At 36.3% G+C, this 19,427-nt stretch overlaps 1 protein-coding gene across 11 annotated transcripts in view; it reads left to right on the top strand.

The window, feature by feature from the left end:
* The window catches only part of hfp (Poly(U)-binding-splicing factor hfp), a 31,819-nt gene extending 15,944 nt beyond the window's left edge, over window positions 1-15,875 (top strand). For 6 of the 11 annotated variants that reach the window (XM_071587069.1, XM_071587079.1, XM_071587078.1 and 3 more), the window contains 9 exons: window positions 3,622-3,749; window positions 4,097-4,295; window positions 5,964-6,096; window positions 7,124-7,417; window positions 8,626-8,798; window positions 11,264-11,398; window positions 12,297-12,382; window positions 12,466-12,575; window positions 14,243-15,875. In XM_071587069.1, the coding sequence (XP_071443170.1) occupies window positions 3,622-3,749; window positions 4,097-4,295; window positions 5,964-6,096; window positions 7,124-7,417; window positions 8,626-8,798; window positions 11,264-11,398; window positions 12,297-12,382; window positions 12,466-12,575; window positions 14,243-14,352 (1,368 nt within the window). In that variant the 3' untranslated portion in view covers window positions 14,353-15,875. The remainder of the gene's footprint in view (window positions 1-3,621; window positions 3,750-4,096; window positions 4,296-5,963; window positions 6,097-7,123; window positions 7,418-8,625; window positions 8,799-11,263; window positions 11,399-12,296; window positions 12,383-12,465; window positions 12,576-14,242) is intronic. The other 5 variants (XM_071587071.1, XM_071587070.1, XM_071587072.1 and 2 more) reach the window with 5 other exon arrangements.
* The last annotated feature ends 3,552 nt before the right edge of the window (window positions 15,876-19,427 follow it).

The following is a 19,427-nucleotide window of genomic DNA, read 5'->3' as shown; positions in this document are numbered from 1 at the left end:
TTCATCACAATGGAGTGGTGGGCAGTCGCTTCATCAGAGCCCTGTTCCCTGTGATATAAGCCATGGGTTAAGTTATTGTTTATAATATGCATTAAGTTATGCTATGGCTATTGGCAATGCCAAAGATTGGTGATCTAGCAGCTTAAATGGACGAATGATTAAACTGCAGCCTGAAAATTGAATAAAATTATAATTATTATTTTGCCACAATTCTCTCCACTGATAGCTTCCTCTTTGCATTCACTATTTAGAAATTTTCAGACGTAGAATCGTTTCTCAGGAGTTGACTTTGTTTGTATCAGATTTGAGTACATAATTATCTCTTTAGGTTTTACATTGATTAATTCTAAACATAATACTTTGTTCCTGTGATTCTGTATTGTGGATATGTATTGTGTTGCTGGCAACACCACTATTCCCAATGTATTTCTCTCATTTCCATGATTAAGTTCATGTATTACAAGCACATCTTCAACTTTGCCGGTAGAAGAATACAACATTTTACTTAAGATGTGTGCTGTGCCTTAGCATCCTGATGTTTAACAAAGAAGGGATGCACATGCATGGGACCATAATTAAGTTTAATGCTTCTGTGCGTTTAATACTGTGGCAAGCATCAAAACATGCATTGATGAATGTGAAGATATTTACCATGCCAAGGGTCAAAGCGGAGGGAACCAGAGATAATATTTCAAACACCGTGCGTATGAATGACTCCTTGTTTTGGTTGTCAGGATCCCATCAGGGAGGCGACATGAGTAGAGACAAGCATAGAGACTTGTTTGCATGGAAATTACTCACGCTTCAACATAACCTGTGATGCAGCAGGCGGATGAAAGAGGCGGGTAATAATGGCTATGAGTGTCAAATTGGGCTCTTTTTGCCTTCTACCAACCATGGTTCATTGAAAGAATTGCTTTGGTTATCACATACATACAATAAGCAGACCCATATGCTCGCAAAATAATATACATCAATTAAATTAATTTTCAGTGTGTTTTCAGGTCTCCGGAGAAATGAATTTAGACATTGTAGTAGCATCATTGTCTTCATAAATTGGTTGTTTCCATGGAGACAAATGACACAGAACTATGATTATAGGTTTATCTCCGAAGAGGGTAATGTTTTTCCCGTTTCACTTTGAGTAAATCTAAATATATACTCCATTGCTTACATTATAGAGTGTTCATTGGTTTTATTCTTCAGAAAGCATGCTTAGTATGGTTTTTATCCTCTTTAAATTTTTATGTAGGATTTAAGTAAAAATTATACCAAGTCTGTAAATAGCAGCTTTAGAGTTGAAATAGAAGTGGGCTGTACTTCACCAAATTATTTTTATAGTTGATTCACTTATATCTAAAAAGATCACAACACTATTCTAGAAATCGTATTCTTTTTGCATGATATGCTAAGGACATGAATTTTTTCTTCCATCATTTCTTATTTTGATATTTAAGTGGTTGATGATTGATTAATTTCATTTTAGAACTTTGCATTTCCCCATGTTCTTATGCTGATACCAGTATAGTCCCTGAATTTCAATGGAAGGACTCCTGTGGGGTGAACTTTTAACCAAATGTGTTGTTTCACTGGATTAGATGCAAATTCTAGATTTCTTTATTAATCATAGTGTACATTTTTTGTATACATCTAAAATGCCACATTAGAAAATTTACAGGTCGTATACGTTTTATAAAAAACTGGGCAGTTTATTATAAGTGCACATTAGGTGGTATGGTAACAATGTCATGTCTTTATTTACATTAATTATTTTGCAGATTTTCAGCATTTCATCTGTGTAATGTCATGGTTGGTTGTTTGTGGTCTGTATTTTAGAATTTTTCTGTATTCCCTCCAAGCAGTATTATCTCTAGTTCTGCACACTCGTATGCCTTAAATTTGTGGTAAATCCTTGATTTACATTGAGAAGATCGCATTCATGCTGTGAAAGTGGCACATGCGTAAACCAAACATTCCCCAAGGTTTTTCAATTTATAAATAAAAATGAATTCTTATTTAAAATAACTGTTCAGTTATTTTGTTTGTGCCAAAATTCACTGAAAATCTTGCTACATACGCTTTGGTTGTTTTGTATTGGAGATTTTGAGAAAAGTCCTGTGCAATAAAAAACAGAATTGAAGCCAGATCTTCAGGACTAGTCTAATCCATGTAGATCGAGCCATAGAGTAATGGTGTGCTTCACAATGTAACAAAAAAGGCATGAGGGACCTTTACAGCAGGATAAATAGAATATCAAAAAAAAATGAATCATCACATGTTTAGATTGCATTGCATTGGCTTAACATGCATTCCTAATGGACGTAGAGGTTATTGATATCTGTTCTTTGTTGTAAGTTAGTTTTGATTTCCACAATTTCCAAAGAGCACCAACATCCACAATGGATCCGCTTCTCTCAGAATTGCTTCCTCTTTAGATTGCAGCTCATTCATGCAAGGGAAGTTCATCATCAATTGAAATGGAATGTCATATTACAATGGTTCATGGTGTCCTTTTTCTGTGTCCTGAGAGCAAAGAGTCTAATAGTGATTGGTTCACTCGTATGCCTACCCCTCCATCTCTAGCAAGCCCTTTACTGCCTCCACTTTGGAAATTGCGATACTGTGGAATTATTTCACCCACCACTCTGTTTTAACATAACAAGACAAACCTGTTTACCCTCATTTGGTATCTAATTATTGCATATGTTTGCATCCTTAGGGGAGCCAATCCACCAATATCATATAAAAAATAACTCCTCTTTCGCATATATTAAAAGTTGCCAGCAGAGGATTGGAATAATTTTAGTTGCATGATTTGTGACAAGAGATATCTACGGAAGAAAAAGTTCAATGTGTGTTGCTATGACCCCTCTCCTTAGCTGGGAGGCAACGACTGCGTATGGCTAAAGGTGCTTATCCCATTTAGCAGTTCAAATATAGGAGTCGGTTTGGTTGATTTTAATGCTGTTAAAAAGGAAAAGTTAAATAATAAGGGACATCAAATTTGCAATAGCTTTTGAAGAGGAAATATCATTGAAAATACATTCCTCTACTGTTTGTGTTTAAAATGAAAAAAAAATATAATTGAGAACCCAAAAACCTGAATTTTCTGATAATTGAGTTCAAGGGTTGGTTAATTAGTTAATTGGTGAACATGGCATCATTTGATGGCGCTCTTTAACATTTGAATCTCTGCGTAAATCAAGGACTTGCTGTGTCAACTTGTTTCATTGGTTACCACACTAAATCTTAGTATTTAGTCAAATACTCTTAACAATGCATATGGCATGAAAATAATGTGTAACACCTTGCTGCATTTAGCTTGCACCGCCTAATCAGTTACTTCTTTTGACGTATCCAAGGTAACTATTTTCATGTTTTGAAAAAAACATTTGTGCTTTAAAATATGAATGCTCAATGTGTTCTAATCGTACGTTATCTAAGTTACTGAAATGTACTACAGTTTGTTTCAGTGCCACACATGTCAAATGGACCTCCAAGAAATTATGAAGTTTCAAGACTCCGAAGATTAGATCTTACTCCTTTAAATCCTATCGATAAATTATGTATGTACGTTTGATGTACTATTTGTAACGCTTGTCTATTGATTTAAAATCGCAGGTTGGTCGCCCCAGCAACATGCCACAAGCGCAATCTGTCATAGATGAAATAACAGAAGAAGCTAAGCAGTATAACCGAATTTATGTAGCCTCCATTCATCCTGACTTGACTGAAGAAGACATCAAAAGGTAATAGTTTATCTTTTCTCCAACATTTAATATGAAATAAGCACCAGCCATAATCCAGGAGAAATGAAGTTTTTAGGCCCTTGGTCTTCATATCTTTCTATCTAATTCAGATATTTCAAATGAGCCTAATGTTTTGTCATTGTGAATGGATTGCATATTCATGTTGTTATTTCAAAAGCTTGGGGCTTGATAGGCAAGACGCCTTAGGAGATCATTTACTCTGCTTATTATTGCAGGTAATAAGGATATGTGTGGAATGCATGTTTTGGCCTTTGAGAGAACCAGATTTGTATCTACCCGTAATTTTTCTTATGTTCTTGTGTAACATTTTTTATGTTTGGTTGCAGTGTTTTTGAAGCATTTGGTCCAATCAAAATGTGCCGATTGACCCCAGCTGGATCCCCCATGAAACACAAAGGCTATGGTTTCATTGAATATGAAACATCTCAAGCAGCGCAAGAAGCAATATCATCCATGAATCTATTTGATCTTGGTGGTCAGTACCTGAGAGTTGGAAAAGCCATTACACCTCCTAATGCATTACAGGTGTGTTGACATGATATTTTCTTTCGGTTTAACCTGTTTGATCCTGTTGCATTTGGCTCTCATGTTGCAAAACGTGTTGAAATTTCTTTTGATTTAATATTTTGGGCGCTATGCATGTTTAACAGAATATCCATATCATATAGGCTTGGTTTTCATGATTTCAGTTTGCCATGGTTCACTTAACATGGGATATTAAATGTAAATTTTCTGATTAAAGGAATCTTTAAATTTTAAATGTATGGCATTCTGTGTGATGAAACTATGCCTCTTAACATAGCTGATGTTGTTTTTTCCTCGTTACTCCTTAACTTATTTCACTTCCTTGGCAGCTAGCCCAGCACGATATATATGCATCCAGTAGGCCTTAACAAGATGGACACTGTTTGGAATTACACAATTTATTCCAAAATTTGGAAAGAAATGTGGAAATGGGTTTAATTCTGTTAAAGTTCTGGAAATTATGTGACTCATAAATTTGACACGAAAATAAGGATTTCTCAATGAGGATGATTTTAGTTTTAAGAAAAGTTTTGTCATATCGCACGCAGGCCATTGATCGTGAAAGCCTTGGGAAAAATCAAAACCATAGAGAATTGCTGACGTCCTTATTACCTGTGGCATGCACAGTGATTATACTCGTGGAAAGTCTTAGATACCTACCCCTGGTGAATAATCAAAATAAAAGGCAACTTGTTCAACATGGAAAACATCTGACATTCAAATCTAGGAAATGAATGGTTCCTGTGTTCCTGCGGTCCATTTCCCGTGTAACTTGAGTTTTCTTTATTGAAACATCAGAGTAAATTAACATTTAATGCACCTGTTTTATATCATATATCATTGTTTATCTTGGCCAAAGCAGTTATCTGTGGATTAAAATTTTTCTGTCTTCAAAGTTCATTAGTTAAGAAACATAATTCACAATCTACCGGGTGGTAATGATAATTGCTCATTTCACAAGAAAATCCTGTTAGCTAAAAGAGAGGGAAGATTCAACAAAGTGTTATGTACAATGTTTCTTAAGGGACTTGGGCTTTGATTTGGTGTGGGTCAGGTCGCAAATGACCTCGGTGGTTGAGGCACCTAGTAAACTAAAACTGGTTCCTCTTCCTTGTGGGCCACACAGTTACAACTAGGGCAAAATTATGGACCAGAAAAAATGATTTTTTGGTTACCAGAACCCAGATAAAAATACCTAGAACCCTCTGATAGTTGTTCTTATAAAGTAAGCATGAAGCTTCTGCTGTAGACCCTAAGTAGAATCACAGAAAATTTTAGAACTTACCATGCAAAGATACAGGGATTCCACTATATTGAAGACTTCTTTGGAGGTACCGTAAATTTAAAGGTATTTTTGGGTCTTTTTTGTAATGGGGCAGCTAACATGGAAATTGTCAAGCTTTTAGAATTATGCCGTGACTGTTTATAAACTACAAAAGACTCCTCAGAATACATTTTCATCCCTTCAATTTCTTAAGGCACACACTTTTTATCTATTTTACCTTTTACTGAATGATGAAATCTCATATATACCCTATTAATTGATCAATTCAGGTATTTCATATTTAGTTTATGTGTATGCACTTGAATGTTATTCTTGTATTATGTTTGCGGGTTAAGTGCACGGGTTGCCCCCAACTGGCCCTAGCATAAATAATGAAAGACCAGGCCTCTCTTCTTTTGGCACAGGGTCCAACTGCTGTCCAAAGCCAAATGCCAACAGCTGCCGCCGTGGCAGCAGCCGCCGCCACTGCAAAGATCCAGGCCATGGATGCTGTTGCAAGTAACGCTATGGCATTAGGTTTGTTGAAGTTTGATATTCATATCATATTGAGTGCTCCAATATCTTCATCATGCCAGTGAACAATTATGCATTCAATGAGTCTCATATTGTATGCTCTGGTGTAATCGATATTTTTACATACTTATAGAGTCGAGGGTTTACAGTAAATCAAATTTATGTGCTATATCATTCCTAAGAGATAATTGTTTGTTAAAAAATGGAAAATTATGACAAATTTCATTGGATATAAAAATAATTTTAACAAATAGAAATATATTAGGTGTTCCATATTATTCCATGTGAATTCCAATCCTCCCGTGTGTGTTTTGGGGCATCAGTACATTGGATTATTTATCTGATTCCACGCAGGCAATCCCTATGATCAGCCGCTTCAACTGATTGTTTTCTTCGAATGATTGAGGATGTGATTTCACTCCCAGGCTACCACATTACAATACATTGGAGAGAAAATTAGGGCTTTCATAAAGTGATTGGGCATGCTTTAAAGAAGTTAAAATTAATTTTAAAATTCATTTAAAGCATGCCCAATTCATTTCGCTCATATTTCATGAAATTCAATTGCTGTAAAGATTCATGTCCATGAGAATGTGTAATTATTATTCTCATGTCATACGTTTGGTCCTATGCTGTGAATGGTTTGAGCATAAAGTATTTGCCCCATAATTTGTTTTCCCTTGCATGTGGCATTAAATTGAATAATATGAAGTGTTTATATTTATAGCCCATTCAGTTATGTGGAGTGAATTATCACAAACATATATTATTGGGTTCACTTTTGATAATTTTTAAGTATGGTGACTTTGGAATGGATCAAAGCTGGAACCCATTGTGTCTATAGTTATATAATGAAGTTGTGTGTTTCTTATAGGGTGAATTTTCTTTTCTCTTATGTTTGTATTGTATTAAAAATTAGCTGGGAATTTATGAGAAATATGAAATGAAAATGTACTTTAAGGTCATTGTTAAGTCTTGACTTACAGTTACCGGATACTTACTAGATATTTTTTCCCCCATATTTTGGCAGGTCTCACCAAGTTGGCTACCACAGTGTCTACGCCAGCAATACCCACTCTGCCCTCCATACCAACTCTCCCTGCAACACTGCCCTTAATTCCCTCCTTAACAAGCATGCCTCCCATTGCCCCCCCTCTGACAGCATTGCCAACACTCCCAGCTGCCACTGCTGCCACAGCAACAGCAGCCATCCCACCACCTGGAATAGCAATACCTCAGTTAGGAGCTGCTCCTGTCATCCCACAGGTTGTCGTCTCTCAGCCCCCTGTCTTAGCAACAGCACCGGCTACCGTAGCCATACCAGGTATTCTATGACATTGTTCGCATCAAGTTATGCCTACCTAACATGGATTTTTGATTTTTATAAAACAGGCTAGCTATTAATTTTTCTGAATGCCTTTGTCTGATATACATCACCTATTTCTACACTGTATAAAAGTTTTGAAATTGATCATCGTCATAGGGAATTAATCCATGGAATAGTTTGTGGGAGCTTTCCAAATTGTCGTGCACCTTGCCTATCTCTTCATTCCCTCCGCTCATTGAACCAACATTTTCCATTCCTTACTTCTCAAAGTTCATCCTTTGCCTTCGTCAGTAATTCATACCTTACATGTTTCATGCAATTGTGGTCTTTAGTAAGTCATTGGGTACATCAGGATGAAACCAATTAGTTTCCTCTCTTTTTTGTGTCTTCCATAAGCCATGTTGTTGCCTTTTCCAAAATTCCTCTGCAACTTACTGTTCTCTCTTGATTCTTCCTCTCTCCCTAGCATATCTTTCTTTAGTCTTACTTGAAAATTATCTTTCCTTCCTAAATTGCAGACTATGAGCTTAGTTCTAATCTAGTTTATCCTGTGGTTGTACTTTTTTATTCTTGAGTATCTTTAATCTTTGAGATCTTCCGTCTTTTCTGCAGGAATATTTACGTAAATCACAGATCACAGAATTCTCGTTCCTTCTCTGTGCACCCATATGCTACCCATAACTTTTCTTTGATCTCTTTGTCTTCTCAACGTAAACAAAATATTATTGGTGATAATGAGTGACTCTGCCTTCCCCTTTCTTTCTTCATTTTAGCTTTTTTAACTAATTAGATATTTTTTACTAGTACTTGAATGATGTATTTCAGTGCTCGGCTGTTTGAAACTAATAAACAAATAGTCTTGCCAATTCTTAGAAGTAGTTATCTGAATTTCTGACTTTACCACTTGCAAAACTAATATTTCTGCTGGATATTTAACTAGCCTGAAAATCTCGGATCCGCAGTAAGAATCCATGAAATTAAGTCCCCATTCATTACAAACCACCCTTTATTTCTGTACATTTCCAAATGTAAAGTCCATGTTAACTTCTAATCAATGTTTTCTTGGCATGCCTGCAAAATATCGCCATAATTAATGGAGGATTGTGCCATAAATGGCATAAATGTTGCATCTCCATTTAAAGATACCGACAAGGTCATGTGCCGTGGTTTTAATTATATTTGATACATTGTTATTTGGTTTTCAGGAAGTCTCGGTTCAGCACTTGCGTCTAGTCATCAAGTTGCAGCTATACCACCCCCTGTTGTCCTAGCACCATCAGCTCTTGTTGGACAACAACTCAACCCTGCCGCAGCAGCCGTTGTGGCTGCCGCCACTAACCCCCAAGATGCACTCAGGAAAGCACAGGAGCAGGCACAGGTGAGGTCCTTCAAAAATTATTTACCTAATAAACTTCAAAATTATGTCCCTTGTGCAATTAATTAAAATTTCTATTACATTTAAGATCCTAATTTACTGAAATTTTTACTTTTGAAATTCCCTCTATTAGCATTGATTTATGTCACTGATTAATTTATGAAATGTGATTTGCTTTGTAATGCCTTCCATTTTTACTAATAGTGCATTAGTTAACTGATAAATTAGCTACTTCCCTCCTCTATATGTTTTCCACTTCCCTGTGCTATATACCGTTCTGTTGAGATCATGTAAAATATATCAATACGTGGTGTGCTCTGCATATAATACTTTCCTGATTATCTGAATGACTGATCGATCATAGAAAGAGTGAGAGACCAAATTTGCAGTGCTGACTTACAAGATGATTGTTAAATAATCCTTCAGTTATATTAAAATGCTTGTGAAGACTCCGTTGATATTTTCATTTCATAATCCAAAAAAGGCATGACGTTTTGGAAGCAGCACACAGTATGGGTGGGCAGTGGGCTGAATGTGCATATTTCATTTTCCATTTGGCTCATGTTAACTGGGAGTGACTAACATTTTTGTTAAAGTAATTCTGACTGCAGTAGTAGTAGTAGTTTTGAGGGGAGGCGACCGACAGCTAAGGTCATTTGCACCATAGGGGATGGATAGGAAAGGATGAAGGGTGGAGAGAAACCCGGCGTCGGCATTAGCCTACTCTTTACGAAAGGCGCCAAGGGGTCCGCAGTTTAACGTCCCATCCGACGGACGGCGTACTCACTCAAAGTGCCCTCCACAAAGCACCTCAAGTAGGGATCGAGATACCTCTGAAAAATATTCAACACCGCCGGGATTTGAACCCGCGCCCTCATGGTGGGAAGCCTTCTGACTGCAGAAAAGATAAAAATCCCATATTTCCTTGATTATGAGAATAGGATATTTGTAATGCTAGTGCCATCAAATGATTCAATTTATATATTCTTCTGTAATTTTATAAAAATTTCCTTTTCAGTGTTGAAATGTATATTATGATTAACTTGCTGTATCCCTCCAAATGTGTGATGCTTCCTCAAAATTTTATATTTTTTTTTTTGAAAATAGTAATGTTAGAAGATTTAATGCTAAATCATTTTAAGCATACATTGTCAGACTAGAATGTATATGTTATGCATAAAACTTAAATGATACTAGGGATAGGTGAAAAGTTCTCCGCCTGACAATGAAAGACTGCAATTTTCAGTTAAAATCTCACTACATCTTCTCCCATGACTTCAACACACTTGGTGCAGCATTTCTACATTATCAGGATTCCTTCCCGGAAGTGAGAGTCTTGCACGCTGTGAAAATAATACCCCTTTTCAACTTCTTCATTGAATGCGTAGCACTTCCCAGAAATGAACTTCTTCAAGTTCAGGAACATACGGAGTTTTGAGGATGCTAAATCAGGAGAATAGGTGGGATGGCTAAGAAAATCGTACCTCAAATCCAGTAGTTTTCTCATCGCCAGTGTCCTTTGTGAGCAGGTGACAGCAGGTCCTGGTGGAAGATTTTTTTCTTCTCCGTGTCAGGCCTCTTCTCGTAATTGTTAATATCCAGCCGGTCAAGATGGTTGGAGTAATATTCGCGTGTAATTATACTGCCCTTTTCAAGGTAATCAATAACAGGATCCCTTTCACATCCCAAAATACCCTGGCCATGACCTTTCCAACAGATGTGATCGACTTCGCTTTCATTGGCGCTGAAACACCGGCTTCCACCCACTGCTTTGACTGCTTTTTCATTTCTAGCGTGTAGTGGTGGACCCATATCTCATCCATGGTGACAAATCGCCATCCAAAATAGGTCTGTTTCCGGTTTCCCCTTTAACTGGTCCAAACGTTGCTCCAAAAATCTTTTGTGTATTTGCTTTTTATCAGCATTCAGAAAATGCGGCCTCCACGTTGCTCAGAGCTTTCGTATCCATAATTCTTTGTGCAAGAAGTTTTGCGCCCTTTCTTCCGATATCCCCACGGCCTGAGCTGTCTCAATTACCTTCACTCGCCTATTGTCCCGCACCATATTTAGCACCTTTTAAATGGTTTCTGGTCTGGTTGTGGTTTTTGGCCGTCCTGGACATCATCTTCGTGCGATGTGTAACCACTTTTAAATTCAATTGCCCACTTTTAAAGGTTGACATTAAAGGAGCAGGGTCCCCGTACACTTTGTGGACTTATGGAAGAATTTCTTAAGTTGAAACTTGTCTTATGAACTAATGATAGCCGCACCCAGGTGACAATCATAAATTATTGCTAATTGGAATTCCATCTCTGTGTTGGGCCAAGAAATTTTTACCTGACCCTCTTATTTTTAAGCGATTGATCAAAATATTTTGGGCTATACACATGTAGTTCTAAGAAGATCATTATGTGCTGCTCAAATTGGTTTGTGATTGATTGATTTCAAATTTTTTTCATGGTCTGAAGAAGCAGCAGGAAGAATTGCAGAAAAAGCTCATGGAAGATGCTGAGCCACAAACATTACAGCAACAGGAGAATATATCTATTAAGGGTCAAAGTGCGAGACATTTAGTTATGCAAAAGTTAATGAGGAAAAACGAGGTTTGTATTTTTTTATCTGTATTGATGAAGTAAATTACTGTATGAAAATATTTTGATCTTTCTCATAGTTGTTTTGGGTCATTGAAATAATGATCTCATGTTCAATGTCTGATATGAAGTTGTGATTAGTGGGATAGTTGTATATACTGTCACAAAATTTTTGAATTAGATTTATGACTAGTAATTATTGATAATTTGCTTTACTCTGTAGATACTGGCACAGTATCATTGTAATTAATTTGGTTTCATTTATTTTATTCAGGGATTCTTTTCTTCATCAAAATAGGTAATTTTGAGGGTACCTGAGTTGAATGCTCAGCATAATGAAAGATATTAAGGCAACAATAATGTTTGAAAATTTTAGAATTTTGGTGTGCCTGGTAGAACCCCCTTCTGTGCCCCTATTTGGTTTCAGGGTTTTCTCCTTTCCCCCCCATTGATAGGGCATCATCATAGCTCATTTCTCCCCCTCTCTTGTTTTCTTAGCCCTTCTACTGGTTTAAGCAATTCATATCCTCTTTTGTTGAGAGGTGGAAATATACTTCCATACCTATATCCAATGATAAGTGTTTATGTCAGCTTTTAAGCTTGCAAAAATGTGATATTTGCATCATCATGATTTGATTTTTGTGATAATACATAGAACTATTTTTTTTAAATGTAGTGAACGCCCATGCCAGGCCCAATTATTGTCCCAAAAATACCATTATTAGTTTTGTAGTGTGAACGCCAATGCCAGGCTAATTATTGTCCCAAAAATACCATTAATAGTTTTATAATTAAGAAAAAGTAAAAATTGATCTTGCAATTCTTACATTTTTTCAAATAATTATGTTTTAAAAAGAGGGTAAGGAAGTTTTTGTATATTTTGTTGGTAAATTTAAACTTTATATTCTAGAGCCGAGTTGTTATTTTAAGAAACATGGTTGAACCAGAAGAAGTAGATGAAACCCTCCAGGAAGAAATTCAAGATGAGTGCAGCAAGTAAGTGCCTCATACTCTTTGCCTTGTTAAAATATGAGTATGTTGTGTTATCATGACTCACATACTGCATTTACATTTTTCAGGTTTGGTGTTGTAGATAGAGTTATAATATACAACGAAAAGCAATCTGAGGATGAAGATGATGATGCTGAGATAATTGTTAAAATTTTCGTTGAATTTTCCAATAATGGTGGTAAGTATGGTGGTAGCTTAGGTTTATTTTATTGATCACTTTCAGCCACTTCCTGTATTTGAAGCAAGGGATTCATTAACCCTCTTTGCTTCGTTCTTTGTCAATTGACAGGATTCTCAACACCAGTTCTTTCTCCATTAAAAACACTCAACTTTGGCGGCAAACTTTTTGCATGTATTTCTTGCCTCGTTTTCTCTTTGTGTGACAATACCTCATGTATTTTCATCTCAAGAGAAAATATTGACACTGTCATCCTGTGGGATTTCTAGCTCTCTCGGGGGAATAGAAATTCACGTCAGCAATAATGAAAGAAAAGCTGCTCACTTCAAATTAAATCAATTATCACCATAAGTAACGGAGCAGTTATTTTCACCATTTCAATGTCAAGTTATTTTCTCTCCCATATTTGTCAATAGAAATTATTATATTTCATGACATTTAACAGATTTTAGACTAAAGTGGTTTGTGTAAGAAGTATTGGAAAAATTGATTAATTTTAATTTCACTGCAAGGCCTCCAAGTACATCCCTCGAGCGTTGACACACACTTATGCCGGCAGCTTTTCCATGAGACCTTCTGGTAGGCGGATTGCGGTTGGTCCTAAAGGGTAGGCACGCAAGCTTCTTAGATGGCACTTAGGGTCCTGTGGTGGTGTACTTAGAAGGAATAGGATTAATAGTCTGCCGGTGTGAAATGTCGTGACTGTAAGGGGGTTAGGGAATCATTGTGATGCCTTTACAGAAGGTATTCTCAAGTAGACAGTCTACTATGCTTTAGGTCATCCATCAAGGCCTTCGGGAGGACGAGTTTAGCACAGATCTTTCACATCGCCAAGTTTTCAGTGATAATGGTGTGTGCACTGTCATCTTATCAATATGATCTGCGATCATGCACACACTCAATTGGTGTGTGTGAATTCAGCACCTCACACCCATGTCTTGAGTAAATGGTCACAGAAACTTTTTATACAAACCTTAATAAAATTCACGTTATAAATTAATAAAACATTCTCTGTAATACCCCGAATTATGGGTTAAATGGAAGAAGGGACCATTTGGTCTCAATTTCGCCCAAATAAAGACCACTATCTATCTATCTAATTACCCATTCGGCCATTTTGACCACTTCAACAAATCTTAGCAAATTATTCTTTTTATTTTTCTATTATTATCAATTGATCTTTTTAAAAGCTCAATTGTTTTCATTATTTTTCTGTTGTTGAAAATATTTTCCAGGCACATTATGCATATAAAAATATATACACACGTGTATAATGTCTTAAGATTTGGCTAATGTAACACACATTTAGTAAAACTTACATAATTAAATAAAATATTAAGCAACATATTATAATAGATTAAGAAAAGGTTTTAAGGAGGAATTATTCTTACCAATTTCTAAATCTACTACAATTTACTAAACATTTCAAATTCTATGCTGGAAAACTGCCTTTGCTTAACTCCATCTCAACATCCAATCGCCATAGTTGAGAAGAAAATGGTAGAGAAAAATGCACACCATATGTTTATGTGGCTTTGGTGCTCTTGGTTTAATGTATTTTGTGAAACTAGATGATAAACATGAATTTGTTTTTTGTCCAGGGATATCCCATTAAACTTAACCTGCAGCATAAAATCATGACAATCTTTGTGCATTTATCGTTGCAGAGGCTGAAAGTGCGAGAGATGCTTTGAATGGAAGGTACTTCGGTGGTAGGCTGGTGAAAGCAGAACTTTATGATCAGGCGTTGTTTGATCATAGTGACTTTTCTGGTTAACAGTGATTGTTTCAGCATTTTTCTCCTATGGTAGGAAGAGCTGAGGTCTGTTATGGGTGTGGCAGCATGTCCAATGCCTGCAAGTATGTGTCTGTTGCTCTTGAGTAATTGTGTCTGTGTGTGTCCGCAGCAATAATTTTGTAATGTCAAAAAGAGTGAATCTGGTGGTAAATAACTATCATATTGGTCGTTAGGAATCGTCAAGAGCACTCCCTGCTAATTGTAGTTTCCTTTGTCCTTCAGCTATGATGATAAATCCTGTTTATTATGGCATGCATACTGTTTGAATGAAGGATGCTGAAAGTATGAATTATTGTAAATATATACATAAATACATGAAAAGGCAGTGAAATGTATGTCCACATTGGACAATGCAGAAATATAACAAAAGTGTTGCAATGTTGTACAAATTGTTTTCTTTCATTTGATTCAATTTTGAATTTGTTTTTTTATTAGAATCTTCTCTAAAGTCATTATGGAATTTATTAATACTCTAACAGAATATATGAAGTACAGCTTTAATATTGAATTTTCATGGCACAAATATTGTTATCATTAACGTTTTGTTATTATTGTTCAATGTGTGATTATTATTTATTGATCCACATGTGGGAAATTTCCTATTGAAGGATTCCTTTTCAATTATCATTTCAGCAACATGAGTCTGTTCTAAACTAATCGTCGGTAAAAACTGCAAGTCAATTAAATGTTCCTTTTTTCTTCGAAAAAAATGTTGCCAAATGATAAGAAGTAACGTCTGGTAGATATCAACTCCCTTGGTACCATTGGATTTAAGAAATATCTAGTTCATAGATACAGTCATTTCCAGTGTGTGACCTTAATTTTAATTTTTCTTATTGTTATGTTAATATTTCCTTGTGACATTTAGTTGCAAGCTGTTATTTTTCATCTGTTGACTTGAACTGAACCTTTTGTCAGTAAGTCAATTAATAATTATTAGGTGAACTTTGATTAATCTGTATGTATTTATGATCCATAATTTTGATGTAAATATGATTGCAAAAATTTTGTTGTTTCAGTGATTGGTATTGATCATTTTGCAATAAAAGTTTTTAACTACTGTGTTCTACCTTTGTGTAGCTTTAGGCTATTAGAAATGGATCCTAATCAAATATCTCTGTCCTTCCCTGGCGATTGATTCTATATTTGTCCCACATTGTGTATTTCCATTGCTTTCCTTGGTTTAATATTTCACTAATTTAATGCTAGCATGTATGAAGCATGCTATAAAAAAAGTTTGATAAAAATTGAATTAACCGTACGGTCCATAACAAGGTATCCATTACAGCTTTGCAGTTTTTATTAATTGACTTTTCCTTAAAAAAAATTGTAGGACTGCCTGGATCCCCAAAATTGAAGTAGTTTCACACTAATTTTTTGTAAAAAAATTTTAATGAATGATTCAATAAAAGTTATTAACCCTCAAATTTTATACCGCCTCCATCGTATAACTGGGTACCTACTAAGGTCTTTCTGTATAAAAGCCAGGTTAACACTTCAGAGATGGTTTATCAGTGTTCATATTGACTTTGGAATAAATAATCAAAAATACCGGTTGTATTGTCAGTCAATTTAACAATTATTATTATAAATAATAGTAAAGATAGTGGGTGAAAAAACCATCATTCCGCTTTCTTTTCCTTTGTGTTATTTTTTTATTTTACTTAAAATAACAAAGTACATGCCAAAAAACTATCATTTAATTTTTATAAATTACGAACATTCGATTATTTTGCACTCTCCTCGCATATCGTGGTGGTAGTAGTGTTCATCACGTACCGAACATGTCTATTGAGTTATGTGACTTTTTGAATTCATTCCGGAGAAAAATACGGCATGTACCAGGAATCTTTTTCCTTCCTGTTGAATCTAACAGTGCCCGATGTTTCTCGGCTGTTGGCTGCATTTGTTGATTTATGGCTCAACCCAAGAAAACCTACTGCCACTTTTGTTGCAAAGTGTCCATTATTTGAAACGAAAGGAGTACACAGCTCTCTGCCCAGTTGCCGATAAAATAATCGTCGTTCATAAGTTTTTCAGAAGCAATTTATAATTCTCCTAAAGAATATATGCTGCGAGGCAGGCGATTTCGAAAATATTGTAAAAAAAATGCTAAAGGCCACCTGCGAGTTGATCTTTGTAGTATATCTACCAAGCCTTTTATTAATCATATCCACTCCAGCTTTTGTCCAGTTATAAAATTCAATAATTTTTGGGTTTTCGCCATCACTAATCTTCCTCCTGATGCATTGATGATAGTGTACTTACTGTCTTGTTATTTTTGGCACAACTGCAGATGGTAAAATTTTCATGAACGTCAAACACAGTGGATAATTATTCTTGTATTTTTGATGCAACCATAGCTGGTGAGGCTTATTTTTCTTCAAAGTGCCAAAAATTGTTAAATTCCAGAATAGTAAACATTTTGCCAATGGCCGAGTAGTGAAGTAAATATCCATTTTAATATTTCTACCGTATCCTTTGCTCGGTGCCACCAAGTCTTTGAAAACTCTCTCGCCAACGTTCTTGTAACGCCCAGCACTCATTTTCCAGTGTAAAGCTGTCCAGCGAGTGGACATGAATTTTCAGCATCAATTATCCACCATACTTGGCGGGCTTTGATGGAATAAATAGCGTGAATTTAGTTCGACCACGGTATACAGAAAGTTGTTCGTCGATTGTCAGGTGCTCTGTTGGCTTATAATATTCTGCCAAATTACTATTGAGCATTGTCCAAAGGTCTCTTATTGGAGGAGCTTTATCACTCTCCATGCGCTGAGCACGAGTATTGGCATCATCAAATCGAATAAGACGAACGATGTTCCAGAAGCGACTGATCCTCAGTACTGCAGGATACACTGGATATGAGTACGACTTCCACATTTCCCTTTTGTCAGTATTTGAGCTTTTGGCGCCAGAGGTTATCAAAATAGCTAGGAATGCATAAAATTCCTGAGGCTGAAAATCTTTCCACGAGTTATTTTTTTCATTGTACGCTGCATATGTTGAGCTTGCTTTTTTATTCGTACGAGTTATAATGATATCAGCCATTTCCGGAGAGAAAAATAATTTGAATATGTCGAGAATCGACAGCATGCTGGGGTTCCTATTAGGTCCACATCTCTGTCGCACAACATTATACCTGTTGGTGCCTTCTAATTTTCTATATTTTTCTCACTTCAACTTTTAATGAATTTTGGTCATTATAAATGTTTACTTTCCCCTACACTTAGAAAACTTGCTTTAGCATCTGATCGGCTTGAATACTCGAGACTGACGAACGTTGAGCCTCCACCAAACGTGTATGTGCCTACCTAGTAGGCTACCCGCTTAGCCGTGTGACGTGAAGGGAGGAATAAGTGACGCGCAGTAGTTGGGTACCCGATTATAGAACGAATGGTTTGGTTATGGACCGGACGGTTAATGAAAGGCTATATGCAATGTTAGGTGTGATAATCCTACATGCATTGATTTCATATGAATGTTAGAGAAAAATTCTGGTTAATGTAATTTAGGTGACTACAATTATAAAGCAATGTTTTCTTAACCAAATTCGATTGATTATGAAGCAAATTAAAGGTGAATATATTAGGGCAGAGAGAAGAAATTTCACTGCAGAAAATTTTATGCAGGGTGCGGCAACGTAACCTCCCTTTTTTAAACTCAAAACACTTATAAAAAATCAATTTATATTGCTGTACTTTTGGCTAGGATTCGAAACTCAATACCAGTTGATGCAAATTACTGATGTATGATAAGGCTTAACAAACATATTCACACCAGCACCTGATACTTCAAGTTAATTTTTTGGTATTGCTCACAGAATCGAAGGACTAATTAAAATCCCTCACTACTTCAACAATTGTGAGTGTGTTGACTCTGGTAACCGAAAATACATTTTGTAAGACTCAGGACAAATACTATCTTTGCTTTCTACAAAATAAACTTTATTGGTCAACTAGTTTCGTTACACTGTAACATCCTCAGGACTAGTGGTACAATATAGATTTACCTGAGTTATATACTTGGTCGGGTAGAGGTAGCGGATGGGAGATGGGGGAGTGTAATTAAGGAAAGGAGAGGTGTAAGAAGGGGGGGGGGGAAGGGGGGGAAAGGTTGGGAAGGGAGCGTGGGTCTGTGTCATGGGGATGTTTTGGGGTGTAGAATAGGAATGTCCAGGAGGGGTGAGTGGAAAGGGAAGAGGTGGTCATTAGTTATCTTGTCCTTCTTCTTAACCATTTTTAGAATTTCTAACTGCTCTCGGATATCCAGCTGCGTCCCTTTCACTCTGTGCAGTAATTCGGGGGTGAAATCCGCTCGGTGGCCTTCCTTCGAGAGATGAGTTGCGAATTGGGACATCCCAGTGTTCTTAATGAAATCCCTCCGGTGTTCTTCCGCTGGAACCGTTAGACTCCTCCCTGTCTGACCAATGTATTCAGCATCACAGTCACCACATTGCAATTGGTAAACCCCGCTCTGGAGAGTTGGTTTCATGGGGTCTTTGACTGCCGGTAGCAAACTCCTTAGGTTTTTATTATTGTAGAAGGCAGGTTTTATGTTCATCATCACTGAGTACACGGCCTATTTTAAAGGAGGGTTTTCCTACATATTTAATGCGTCGCCACGAAGCTAGGTCTCTGGGGACAGTACATTTCTCTGAATAAAAGTTTTTTCCTTTGTTATCTAACAAGTCATCAATCAATTTTTCTGTGTACCCATTGGCCAAAGCAATATTTTTAATATTGGTTATTTCCAACGTGAAGGCTGAAGGGTCTAAAGGGATAGCTAATGGAATAGCCCTGTGTATCATGCTTTGAAAGGCTGCAAGTTTTTGGTGAAATGCATGTTTTGATGATGCATGGATGACCTGGTCTGTACAAGTGGGCTTGTGGAAAATAGAAAATTTGTGTTTTTCCTCTTTAATAGAAATAGTTAGATCCAGGAAATTCAAATTATAACCCTCTTGGATCTCTATGGTGAATTTAATCCTTGACTTTAATGAAGTGATGAGCTTTAAAAAATTTACCAATTGTCTCTTCGTACCTGTCCACAAA

The sequence above is a fragment of the Hetaerina americana genome, unplaced genomic scaffold, assembly GCF_022747635.1.
Source record: "Hetaerina americana unplaced genomic scaffold, ioHetAmer1.1.p SCAF_29, whole genome shotgun sequence".
Taxonomy (NCBI): Eukaryota; Metazoa; Arthropoda; class Insecta; order Odonata; family Calopterygidae; genus Hetaerina; species Hetaerina americana.
This window is presented reverse-complemented; position numbering and strand designations above follow the sequence as displayed.